This window comes from Solea solea, chromosome 13 (assembly GCF_958295425.1).
Source record: "Solea solea chromosome 13, fSolSol10.1, whole genome shotgun sequence".
Lineage (NCBI taxonomy): Eukaryota > Metazoa > Chordata > Actinopteri > Pleuronectiformes > Soleidae > Solea > Solea solea.
Window position 1 is genome coordinate 10,691,438 of NC_081146.1, and position 14,056 is coordinate 10,705,493.

The 14,056-nt window shown below is 42.5% G+C and overlaps 1 protein-coding gene across 5 annotated transcripts in view; it reads left to right on the forward strand.

The window, feature by feature from the left end:
• Positions 1-14,056, forward strand: part of fhod3b (formin homology 2 domain containing 3b) — a 93,323-nt gene that overhangs the window by 40,131 nt on the left and 39,136 nt on the right. For all 5 annotated transcript variants that reach the window (XM_058646671.1, XM_058646669.1, XM_058646670.1 and 2 more), the window contains exons 4-5: positions 9,880-9,947; positions 11,251-11,356. In XM_058646671.1, coding sequence (XP_058502654.1) covers positions 9,880-9,947; positions 11,251-11,356 — 174 coding nt within the window. The remainder of the gene's footprint in view (positions 1-9,879; positions 9,948-11,250; positions 11,357-14,056) is intronic.

A 14,056-nucleotide genomic window follows, 5' to 3' on the forward strand; every position in this document is an offset into this window, starting at 1 on the left:
TTAAATCCCAGTCGGTACCATAAGCTTGAATCCCAACTGTCTATTTACATGTTATCTCTGGATGTTGCTCAGTGCTGACTTGACCCCTTCAGCAGTCAGTTCACACTTCACACTCAAGCCAGTGCCAAGATACAACACTTCTACCTGAGGGAACAGTGGTGCAAGACCAGGACTGTCGTGCAAACTGATGTTTATGATCCGAAATCACCACTGAGTCGGATTTATACTCCACTTTTAAACACCTTTTAAACCTGGAGTGATACACGTCCTTTCCCATTGCCTGTCCTCCCTCATTTATAAGATCAGTTCACTGTGAATAATGTTAAAGGTCAGATTCAAACGTGAAAGATGACACACACACACATACACACACTGTAAAAACATGCTCATGTGCCAGCTTGTTTGATGATTGCACTGTAGGTAACATCTGTGGCAGTCTGATTGTGGATCTGGATCAAACATAATGAGATAAAATCCTCTCTCACAGCCCAACAACGACTAGTGTTTGGAGATTTTCCTCAGTCGGTGAGAGAATGTAAGCTGGGTAGACAGTAGTTCTGTCTGTCTTAAAAATGGGACAATTGTTCTTTACAGTCGTCTGCTTCGTTTAGAACCTTTGTTTTTAACTTCTGGCACTGATCTCTGCACAGGTTTTATTTGTTATGTATAATCCTAAATAGTAGGGTTTAGAGATGCCTTGTTTTTGAATGCTTTCTAAATTCTAAAGAGCACATTCTTCTTTCTTCCTGTCAAAACTGTAAGTCTGACTCATGAAAGTAATTACCATGGTTATTATGGATTGAAGGCAACACTGATGACAGGAGGCTGCCCTTATTAGTTTGGATGTCAGGTTAACTAGATTGCATCCTTACGTAAACCACTGACAGATGGATCCTCCCCTTTAACTAAGAAGATGAGAGTGGAAGCGTTTTGCACTGGCAGAACTTGTAAAAAGATAAAAAAAAAAAAAAGGAATTGGAAGAATAAGACATGTTGTGTTTTGACATTAGGACTGCATGAGATGAGCGCTTTTTCCCCCTCATCATTTTCCATTAAGTGCTGTCACAGACTGGCCAGTATGGAAATGAGCTGGTGTACTGTCACAGCTGTGTGTGGCTCCACATCAGTCTGCTTCCTATTCCAAGAGCAGAGTCTAAAATAGATGTGGCCTCAGCACAACTGTGTTTATTGGACGGAGTTTGCGCTTGTGCGTTTCCCCACATGTCAGGTTGTTGCGAATAGGAGGGAGCAGAGAAGGTTTGAGGCAGAGAGACGGCCAAGAGGAGTGAGAGAGGAAGAGGGGAGAGAAGCAGGTTAGGGGAGAGTCACTGAGGTCATTGAGAATATTTTCCAACGTTGCTTTAGAAAGAAAGGAAGCTTAAAAAAATTCTCCTTTAATTGCAGAACATGAAATGAATTTTTTTTTGATTTCAGGGATCGTAAAGTCTAAATTGAGAAAAGCACTTGGTTTTGTGGACGTGTTTTTTTATGGATACAAAGACTAAAAAAAAAAATATATGTGTGCACATGTGATAAAGGGGGGATATATGGACTGAGATTTCAGATCTTTCTCTTTAAGCATCTGGTCCTGCATCTACAGTATAAGCACTTTTGTTTTTATTGCAGTAAGAAAAGCTGTTTGGCTGCAGCCGCTGCCAAGCAACATATGGGAAATGGCCTTGACCAAACCTTCATCCATTTCAGAGTCCAAATTTTTTATATGGGTTTTACTGCACGAGTGTTCACCTACAAAGTCAATGACACAACCGTAATAACCATGAAATTGGACTAACTTTACTCTCTGTGTCATAGTCACACAGAGACCTATAGCCCATTCCCATTGGTCTCAGGTTTAAACTGGATTTTCGTCAGTGAGAATGTGTTTAATCGACGTTCACCCCAGGGTCAAATGACTCAGGTTTTTATCGGCTTCGGTTAGTGGATGAACACGCTAATTTTCCACTTCATGTGCTCTTTTTCTCAGCAGTGGGTCTTTTCCAGCGCCACGCTACGACACCCTTTCATCCTCTGGCCATTAGCATTCATGTTTGTCGCGATCCTTCATTTTTAAAACCTGGGACAGCACTCGATATCTTTAATGTCATCAATCGGATCATCTGCACAATCAAGAATAAGAGAGAAAGCTATGGGGTTGTTATTTTTGTTGGCTTTTGATTCATTTTTTTTCATTAGGAATTGTATTAATCAATTTTAAAGCGACTTCACTCGGGTTTAAAGATCCAGGGTTTACTCACACATTTTAGTGTGAGAGGCTTTACTGTGATTGCTCTATAGCTGGTTTTGTTGCAACTGCAACCAGACTCACTTCAGTTGTTGATCCCCTTGTTTACATCTGTGTCAGGCTTTTGTTTGGTCTGCTGAATGAGTACAGGCCTTTAGTCTGCTCTCTGCTTTACTACGAATCTGCGTCAGTGGCGGCGAGTGTGGGGAAACCCTGCTGAGGAGGTGAAGGGGGGCACTTGGCCACAAAAAAGCAGAGAGGAGAAAAGCAGCGGCTATTTATTAGGGGATGTAGTGAGGGTCACCCCACCTGGTAACTAAGGAATGAGTCATTAGACAGGCAGCCACTAATGAAAGATTTGTCTGTCCTCACATTGGCCTCGCTGTCATGACTCTCTCCTAATCTGGAATTCTGCAGATTCCACCCTCACTCTCCTCCGCTGTTTCTCTCTGACAGCATTTGATAGTATCTTGATGGCTGGTTAACGTACAGTTTATTGCAGAAACTTAGCAGGAGATAATTAGCCTGCCCTTTAAGTGCTACACAGCCCATGTTCAAGCTCCAGGAGTAATAGAAGGGTGTATATGAGGCTAAACAGTAGGACTGCGCTCCAAAATACTTAACTACCCAAAGCTGGGGAATTATTGTGACTGACAAAAATGTAAACTTTCACTAAGTGTCTAGGGTAAACACATCAATAAACACAACAATTCAATTTCCCCATTTCCATCGAGGGACAATGAGAGCTGTTGAACTCTCTGAGCCAGGTTTTATGTTTATAGGAACTTGGTATGGCTTGTTATCAAATGCCTCTGCCAGGATAGAGTGTCACGGAGCAGCAACCTGATATCCTCGCTGCTCCCATGAGACACGGTGTGTAGAGGAAGTCCAGGTACAACATCCGTGAAGGAAATTAAATCAGAAGGAATTAACGGGGTTTATTTGCACGTTCCTAACGCTGTCACAAACACGCAACATGGAGGGAATATAATTCAGGGGCACGTTATTGTTAACCTCACGAAATATTGTGCGGAACGTCTTCCTATAGCAGTTAAACAGCAAAACAGACACACAAAGGGAGCACACAGGACTGTTAATTTAGGCAGTCATGCAATGCAGGTTCAATGTTTTCTCATCTCCAGATTAAACCCAGATTTATGAGCTGTTTTTGGTGATGCCTTAGCGATGTGTCCGCTCCGAGACTTTCACATCCTGTGGGTGCATGCAGGTCTTCCTGTTCCCAATGACAGAGGCTTCTTCAGTGTGTGTGGCCCCCGACTCAGTTCTCTCTAATCTAAACCATTATCTCCATATGTCTTCCATCACAGCTTCCAAAGCATTTGAATGAACCCCAGGGAACAGGAACAAATTAATGATTGTCTTTATTCTTCTGTGCATTTGGCAAACTGCGACTGTAGACATATCCTTGCGTGTGTGCAGTGCATGTCCGTGTGCACCCACTCACAATTTCCTAAAATCATTGTCTCGATCCACCGTTGAACGTGATCTCATTCTTACCTCCATTCCTACTTAATGATTTCCACCTGAGTGCTATAATCTGCTTTTATTGACCCATCATTCACCTTGTGTTTTCATTCACATAGAAGAAGGATAATAAGAGCATAATGAAGCTTAGTCCATAAATGTTCCAAGCCGACGCACGTGTTGGGAGGTCTGTCACCTGAATAACTTGTGCTTTCTCCTCATAAATGTTTGAACAGCAGGTTTCCCTACCGCCGTAAGAAAGGAGAGAGGGAGGTAGGGATGAGAAGGAAGTTCTGCTGATGCTTCTTCGTGACTGTTGAAGGCTATTACACTTACTGTAAACTCAAGGGTTTCTCATGAAAATACCAGAGGACGAAAATGAAATGATGGATCCCTTCATCCTTACACACGGCAGGCAGTGATGTGGCAATGTTGGCACACATGAGGCCGTGCTCTCCTCGATGGCTACAGTTTCCCTGACCTCAGTCTGACCACCAGTTCCTCTCACAGAGTCTGTGGCCTTTACTGACCAGCAGAGCAGGCTCTGGACTTTTTGGGTCACAGCTAAATGCAGACATGGGCAGGGCACTGGCTTGGGACTGAAGTCCACTCTCCAGGTCCAGCTTTGACCAGTGCTGAGGCTGTATTTATTGTTTCCTAGTTTGAAAAGTTGCCCTAAAGTAACAAAAATCCAAGACTTTTTGGGAATGGTGACGTTTTAAAAGAGTGTCCCCTCATAGATAAGACTAATAAAGTTATTCACAAAGCATCTCAGCCTTTATGGCATGATGTTTTTTACTTTGCACAGAGATTTTACTGAAGAAAAACAAGTTTTGTTTTGATTGATTTTCTTTTTGAAAACACTCTCTAAATGTTAATGAAAGTTTGCATTCATCTGCGGGGGTGCACACTCATCTCCTGCTATTTGATTTGTATAGGTTGTAGCTAATTATATGGTTGCCTCAGCTTTTCAGTCTTTTACTGAAGAGTGATCAATGATTACTGACCTCTGAGAAACGGTACTCACTGCTATGTGCTCGCCGTGCTGTAAACCCTTGGCCTTATGAGGTGTGACTCGCCCAACTCAACACACTGTTGCTTCTGGTTTCATCACAAGTTCCATCGGATGAGACGCGGTTAAAGAAAACAAGGTCATCTGCGCTCTCATCTCCACAAAAAAAAAAATAAAAGGTGACGGTGCTCTAAGCAGATCATATGATTGAATACTGTAACAAATGTTTGCTTTATCTCCCCTGCATCCTCCAAAGAAACTCTATTTATTTACTTTCCTTTCCTTTTGTTTGAAGTTGCCACAGAAATAACTTCACACCAGATGCGAGATTAGCTGAGCGGGTGATGGCAGACTGGTGACTTTGCATGCTGTTGACCTACTTTAGTTCAAAATCAGTCCTGTTGTGTTTTGGTATGACAGGAAAGATGCAACAGCGACAGAGCACATCCATGTTCAAGCCTTTAAGTTCTACACTATGAAATGCAGCTTTTATGTCTCTTCCATGACTGCATACATGGCGGTGGATATGACTGTGAACTGTAGGGACGTTTTACATATATTTACCAGTGCGATGTTAGCAGTACTCCCCCTCCGTTCCTTGTCTGAGCTCTGCTCCTGAAAGCAAACACAGTTTAATTTACAGCACTGTGCACTGGGTTGTCCTGCCCAGTGGGGTCTTTGTGGGTTTCCTGGCTGTGCTTTAGATGTGGTTTATGGGTTCCGCCTGCTGCTGGAAGCATGAGCAGCGGTAGTCATCCCTTTCATTTTATGGCACTTTCTGGAAATAATGGCATTCAGAACAGATGAGTAGCTCATATCTGTATGAGGATATGTGTTTATATGGAAAGTCTCTTAAACTTAATGCAGTGTGGCATTAAGTTTAAGGGACTGGTTCTAGGTGGAGATTGTGGCATGTAAAATGACATAAATAAAAAAGCGACCCCTGACTTGGATAAGACAACATGACTGGAATGTGCTGGCACTGACTTTGGGAATCAGAAGGTGTCTGAGGAGGCACACGGAAGGTGGCAGTAGTCGTATCATGTGTAAATGTTTCAGGCCCCACTGCAGGGTTCTTTCACTCTCTTTCAGTCCGTGTGTTCGAGCACATTCCTGATCATTATAGAAATTCCACCACTACCTTTATGATTGTTATAATTACGAGACCATTACACCCCTATAACTGCCCCAGCTGAGGGAAAGCGACTGTGTATTGCAATTTTAAGAGGTCGAAAAAAGCTGTCTCTCTGTGGTACATCAGTTTGAAGCCTCAAAGAAACACTTTCACTTTGTTGAGTCATTCCTCTGTCAGGTAGGTTTTCAGTAAAAGCCTAAGGTGAGTGAAAAAAAAAAAAGAAAAAACAGGGGCTGCTTGTCCTTAAATGCACTCCCACATTCCTCAAATTTTTAGGCTGCACGATGAAGAGTAATTGACAAAGAATTGGATAGCTCAGTTAGTATTAAAAAAAGTACTAAGATGCTACAGTTTGTTTATGTTACTTTAGCTTTGTTCATGCTCCAGTGAGCACATAAAGATGCATCTCATTTACCCAGAATCTACGCTGTAGGTTATGCATCATATCTTTCTGTTTTCTTCCAGACCTATAGGTTTGCCTTAGTCTCCCATAAAACAAACCCATGAAAAATGAAGTTTCAGGTGATTTTAGGTGAACATGATTTTGAGAGTTGGGGTTCACAAGCATTTCTTCCCAATAAATAAGTCTCTGGGCTATTTTCCTAGTATAGGAAAATGCAGAAGTCCATGTGGGTGCATATCTGTGCCAGATGATATGGAACTAATCCCCACTGAGATATTTCTCATTAGACATCGGCCTCTGGAAGGTGCATTGGTGTGTTGACCACAGACGAGGACAGGGTACTTAGTGTTCCTGCAGGGTTCACTCAGACATGGATAAGAACATATTTGATTGACTCTTTTATTCTGCTCTAAACTACAAAGCCAAGTAAAAGGCCATACACCCTGTGTGCAAATGGCAGTACTGTGTGAGTAGAAGCTGTTCCAAACACTAGAGCTGGGTATTGAACTTTAATACTTCAACTGGGTCTCAAACTTCCTCTGTATCACCAAATATCAAAAATGCCTTGTCACTAGATATCAAATTTCAGTACGTCAGAGTTCATTTCATCAGTGTCAGTGAGCCAATAAAAATGCAGCATGCTGTTTCACTGAGAGCTAACAATGCTCATGACTGGCTGGAAGTGAAAACCTGCGACGATGCACATTCCCCAAATTAGAAGAGGAAGACGGGGCTTAGCATGTGTGTGAGTGTCTGTAGTGAGAGATGCTGTTGAAATATGTTGACTGACCAACATGCAATGTCCATAAGTGCAGTTACGACTCCAAGAAGGAACTAGTTTAAGTTAAATATTGATTTCAAGTGTTGAGGTAGCACCATAAATGATGTTTGTTTTGTATGGTAACCCGGAGCATGTCCCAGCTGGGCTTCTTGCTTCAGTGATCACAGAGTTTGTCTGTTCAGAGATCCCTAATCTAAACTGTGAGTCATCTTCCTGACTACAGCGCATTATGGCCACTGAGGAGAGCAGGGTTCCCCCCTCAGTGCATTAGCCATCACTTTGTTCATCCCATAATAGAATCAGGGAGATGGGCATCCGTTTGTAACAGCTGCAAGAAACTTAGAAATGGGTGTGAAAATTCTGGGGGTGTGGGGATTTAATGAGTGTATAGTGATTTAGGTTGTCGTTTTCTATGCTTTCTGCCACAAATGTAATGCCAATGCACATTTTAGCAGTAATTGTAGTGTGGTTGTAAAGTAGTTTACCACATAAATTGATTATGACATAGAATCCAGAGAGAAACAGATAAGAAGAAGAGGATTTAACCTTATACAAATGTGTGTGTTCATTTTGAGAAGAAATTTAACAGATGATGCTGACATTGGAAGTCTTGATTTGCTCAGGCTGGGAGTTCCGCACTGAAAGAATCATACAGCTCCATCCTCTTATTTATATAAGGCATAAATCACTAATATCACATAGCAAGAAATTGATTCCTTCTGGATGTAGTTGCCAGTAACGTGCCGGGAATGTTCCATCACAGTCCTTGGGTGTTTGAACCGTGTACAGGAAAGCTGTACTGCTTCACTCACACCAAATACCACCAGAGTCATAAATTCAAAGTCATAGGCAACCTCTTTAGATAAGGAACTGTGTTGCAACTGGATTGTGAGGTGTTTGATTTCGGCATGCAGCCTCATCAAATACAAGCTATCTAACCACACGTGGCCCAGTCCCTGCTGTCTGCAACACAGATGCAGCTCCAGTGTCCTGTCTGTCTGAAGTAGAGTGGATTACACCCGTGTTAGGGATTGTGAAGTGTTTCACTGCGGTGGACAACTTTTCTCTGCAATAACACATCCTGTAACATGGTAGATTCAAAACATGACTCATGTAGCTCATATTTCATATTAGAAAAGCATCACTTGTGGATGTGCTCTCTGTAAAATATGGTTTGACTGCCTGTCACTGTGCGTGTTGGATGTGTGTTGTGAAAATGTTGTGTTCCATGGGAAATGCCCCCCCCCCAACACACTTTGTTTGGCCCTCTCTCCTTCTGTCTCTCAGTCCATGAGCTGAGAGGATTTACTCTACGGCAGAGGAAGAGGCGGACAACAAACATGAATAGAGGCTTGTTGCCCTGAATCCCAATTGTATATGCACTCCTCAGTGCATGTTTCTCACTCTTCTGAATAGAATTAGTGGCAGATGTTATTCAAGACAAGGAGCTCATGGGCACAACTGCTTGTGCTTATGTGCGTGAAGAGTGTATTCAAGGCAGCATGTATGTAGTTCCGTGTTTGGCTTCATATTTGTTTCCGTCTGTTGCATATTTGGATGTTCAAGGAGCAACTCAAATACACTTGTGCGGTGATAAATCACCTTGCTGCTCAAAAGTGCAAGAACAGCTGCAATGGTGCAGCACACAGTGTGAAGCCCCTCTGCTTATCATGTCCTTAGGAGCTTTTCTGATTTAAGCACTGACCTTGTCAGGACCATTAGTCCTGGTCTTAATGAGGCTTGGGCTCAAGTTAGGATTAAGATGGAGATCGTGGTTCTGTTAAGGGATGTCTCTGTACCACTATTTTTTGTCTCATACTGATATCACATCTACCAATACCAACTACTAAACTGTTAACATATTTGTGCTGATGTGTGTTTCTGCTCCCTTTAAAATGTGAAATGTATGGGTTTGGTTCTGGTCAAGGTTAGGAAGTGGGCTTTTTGGGGTTAGGCTGGAAGTCAGTGCATAGTCCTCACAAGAATAGCTTTGCAAATGTGTGTGTGTGTGTGAGAGAGAGAGAGAACGTTGAGAAAGCATAAAAATGCATCTAAATAAAAAGTAAAAAGCAGTGGTTAAATAAAAAGCTAACGCCGAGACTGACAGCACTGAGCTATACTATACTATTCCTCCTCTGCATCATCCTCACCACACCAGAGAGTTCACCTTCTCTTGCTGTCTCTGCAGCAGTGAGGGGCAAGTTTTGCTGAGTCAGAGGCTGAGTTTCTCCAGCAGTGATGAGAGAGCTGCTTACATTGTGCTCACTGCTGCCACTCCCTGGCAGACTGGGCAGCCTGCACACAGGGTGATGATGAACTGTCAAGTAGCTGCAAGAAATATTGTACACCTATATCACCCCGTGGAGTTGGAGTATCTGACGAATGGGTGTTTTTTTGTGTGTGTGTGTTGCTAAAACTTCTTCCATGACTTTGCATTATGGCGAGCCACTGATATGGCTTTGTCAGCGGAAAACGTCCTCTGTTAATTCTCTACAGATGTGCTCCGAGTTTTCTCCTACTGTTTTGCTCTCACTGCTCCTCGTGTAGGATGTGTTTCATATTTCGCTACTTGAGGATAATTGCTGCTAATGACTCTACATGATTTTACAGGAGAAAATAACAGTTCATGGAAACCTCATGTGTGGAGCAAATGTTACACTGAAGGACGCGGGCTTCCTTTTTCAGGCGGAGTTACAGTCATCCTTAATTCCTTGGAAAATTTGATTTATTCACTTTTTGTACGACAATATCGAGATATAATATCACTTGCAACTGTGAACTGATTTTTTCCATTCTTTTTTTTTTTTCTTTCTCCTTGCAGAAAAACTGTACAACTCAACTGGACGTGAGCTACGAAGAGCCCTTTTTTCCCTCAAGCAGATTTTTCAGGTAATTATGTCTCTTCTGTAGCTCACATTAACCTTCTTAAAACTACATTTTCATAATTTTAAGGACTCTGCATTTATTTCCTTTAATTTGGACATCCTAACTGATGCCTTATCCCTAACTTTAACCTAACTACAGTTCAAATTTTAGCCCTAACCAGTTCCTTAGAAATTAGGATTTGCCTTATTAGGACCAGGTTTCCATGAGGAATCCTGGTCCTGACAAGATCAGTGTTTATGCCAGAAAAAGTCTGAAAGAGCGCGCACATGCACACACACACACACTCGGGCTTGGCTGAGCTGGGTCTAGGCAGTTGACCGTAGAGGGGAGATTTTAAGTGACAGTTAGACGAAACATTGCTGCAGATTCCAAGCAGATCGCGTCTCACTTTTTACATGTGGATTTGCAAGGTTTCAGTTGCTATAAATATCACTCACTCCTGTTTGTGTGATGAAAAGTCCACACAGTGTGGAATCAGTATTACTTCTCCACATCACACACATGTAGCGTACATGTGGCATCTCAGAACTGTTTTTCATTCTGTGTCTTTAGTTCACTCCTGGTGTATATTTAGACAGTTTGCCAAATGACTGGAGTCTCCATCACAGATCTACGGTGAAGCTGCTCTGGAAGCACTTATGCGTCCTCCTGGGAGAGAAAGGAGCCCTGACCACCTCACTGTGTTTATTGCTCACTTCCTCTGTATCCTGTCTGAACAGGAGAGTGAATCAGAAAATGTTGAATCCTGCAGAAAGCCCCCTGCTTGGCCTTAAATTACTAATTCACAGACAGGTGTGTGCGATACAGGTGGTTTTGTCATCGAGGACAAGATGTGGGACGACGTGGGAAAGCCAAAGCGACAGGAATCCATACGAGCATGCTGCAGGCAGCCTGCGCTGTAGAGGCTGTAAAAAAAAAAAAAAAATGTTGATTACATTTATTCAGCTGAGAATTTTGTAAAATGAGAAGTGTATGTGCGACCTGTGGCAAACCATAAAGCACATAAAGAGGTCTAAGTACCTCTTCTCTCTTCATACATTTATTTTTACTAAGGCTGCTGTCAGTGAACTGCTTCACACGACGCTGCATTCCACACTACATGATGTGTTCTCATGTGATCTTTGCATTCAATGTGAGTTCCCACCACATGAGTAACCCAGGACCCGACAATAAGACACAAGAGATATAAAACAACTGCTTTTGGTGTTTTGTAACTCTAATGTAGTCACATGTGGTGGCCAGATGAATTAGAAGAAAGTTTATGTCTAACATTACAGTGATATGTGACTTCTTGACTTCTTCCCAGGATGACAAGGACCTGGTGCACGAGTTTGTGGTGGCAGAAGGACTGACATGTTTGATAAAAGTCGGAGCCGAGGCCGACCAGAATTACCAGAATTACATCCTCAGGGGTACGTCGGCTGCACAGGAGCACAGCTCTTACACCCATAAACACAGCATGCTTTCCTCTTCTCTACTTTCTCACACCTCCGTTTACTGCACTGGCTAATCGAGGATGTTATTAATCAATCCTGCAGCACTGGTCTTTCCATAAACCTATCCAGAACCACATGTGTTTACATGCACCATGGAAATTGATGATTCTGCCTTATGACCCCCTCGCACTCACAGACTTATGGTATATAAACAAACTCAAATGTGTGCCCCAGATAACCTGGAAGTGAGGCAGAGTTTAGCGGTGGGGTTAATTTATCTGTCCCATGTCGGTGATGAGAAGGATCATACATGTTAAGCTTCAGGAAGAGGCAGCTTGTCTGCAGGTACTAGAGGACAACAGCACTCCAAGGTCACTACCACTTAACAGCTTGTTGTGAGGGGGCAGGTCGCACACAAGAGGCTAATAAAATTGCTGGCAGGATATTACAGATCATTAAACTAATTTCCCCTCTTCTCTCCTCTTTATTTTTGTCTTTCTCTCATTTTTATTGATCTGTATATGTGTGTGTGTGTGTGTGTGTGTTCCGTCCGTCATGTTCATGTGAATGTGTTGCTCCTCTAATGTTCTTTTACCCCCAACTGAAACAACATCATTCAACGTTTTAAACGTTTTAAATGTAAACAAAGGTCTGTTACATTTAAACAAAAATTAAACAGAGTTCACGCAATGTTGATTAAGCCTTCCAGCTCCACACGTCCCGCTGTGTTTTATAGTATAGCGGTGTTTAAATCTTGGAGTGATTCATTTTATGTCAAGACGGACAGAGACAGCAGCAGTGGCAACGTTGCACGAGAAGGATCATTTAGCATTTTGACGGGATAAACGCTCCTTGTCCCTGCCTGCCCCTGCACCGCCAGTGCAAACACACACATGCTCTCTTCATCAGACTGATAGTTTTGCTTGACAGAGCCCATTTTCAGATGAAGTATAAAGGGGAAAAAAGATAATTGTTATTATTATTATTATTATTATTATTATTATTATTATTCATATTAATAAAAGAAAATAATAACATCAAAAACAGAAAAAACAAAGCTATGTATTGCAGCTTTACATTTTTATGTACAGAATATGGTATAAACGTACACACAGACGCACAAGCTTGTATCCAATGTTTGTGTTGCTTTCGTCATTACTTGAATAAACCTTGCTATAATGGCAGTCACTGTGGACTTGACCCTCATGGTCTGAGTGCACATTTTAATCTGTCAGCCTTCATCATGTTTAGTCCATCAGCTGCTGCACCTTCCTAAATGCGTGCAGTGTAATTTTCCAACTTGCCCAATGGTGACCTTTTCTGTCATTGGAAAGAAATCAAAGAGCAATGGATGGATGTCTGTGACTAAGTAATGTTGTTGCCTTCTGGCCAGGTTATAAACACGGAACAGGATCCATGTCTGGACTACTTCTGTTGGCTCTGATCTTTAATGGTTGATGCTTGGTCTGAACTTGGCCCGGTCTCTGAGTCAGACTGATAAATCACGTGGGTTAAATGGCCAAAAACAATACAGACGAAGAGATCAATAGGATTTTCGGAGCCCTCAGAGCTGACCACATGTAAGAATTGATTGTGTCATTAGCCGTGAATGATCAAAACCACTTGTTGCCCCCTTTATGCCTCAGAGAATTCTGATTAAACTTCTGTTAATGTGCCTTTTTTCCCCTCTTCAGTCTCACGTGTTAATTCATGTATCTGTGTTATAAGTAATGTAACCAAACTGCCACCTTCCCAAAAGCCCCTTTAACCTGTTTCAACCCCTGACCTAATTTTGTTTTACCAGCTGAGGAAATGTGGGGTGCAGTACAGATCAGCCTGTCCTGTGAGACGTGTGTTGGAGAACACAAGTGGAGCCTGTGCCTCTGCTGGAATGTAGAGGCACAGGTCAGCAGTGTGTATAGATCTGGCTGTTTTGGCCCTGATGACTTACAAGAGGAACTATGTCATATGGATTCCCTGGAGGGGAGTAAATTAGGAGGCTGAAATGTTCACACGTGCTTACAGTGACGAGAAAGGGAGAGGGAAACATTTATAGCAATTGATTTGGTATCAGGTATTGATCAGTTCCCATTTTTAAAGTAATGTCTTGTAATGTTCCAGTGCAGAATCTCTATTGCCCCCTGTGGACTTTTGAGTAATTACAAAAACAGTGCAGTTCCTATGACTGAGATTTCTCCCCCCTCCCTCCCTCTCTCTCTCCCTCTCTTTCTGAGAGAGAGAGAAGCAATGCTCTGTGTTTCTATAGTGCTTTATAAATCTGTTTTTTAACGTATAGCATCACTTGTCCAGACTCTATCCAGGAAACTGCTTAGTGTCGCATTAGTGCTTTGTGCAAGATTGTGGTTGAAATATGAGCGTGAAACTACTGAATGTCCAGGTTTATTTTTAGCAGCAGAATCCACTCCTGAAACGTTTCATGTGCTCAGCGTCAGTGTTTTTAGACATAGTGCTGCTGTATGAAGCTGCCTTGCTTTGGTTGTGGTGTGTGCTCACCTGCTCGGTCGTGACCCAAAATGCGTCACTCTGGGCGTGGCACGGTAATGTCACCACAGACATGAAAGCAAAAAAACGGCTGTACTGAGAGAGAGAGAGAGAGTGAGAGAGTGAGAGAGAGAGACAGAGAGGGAGTCACAGGCAGAGAGTCATGCGGAGCTG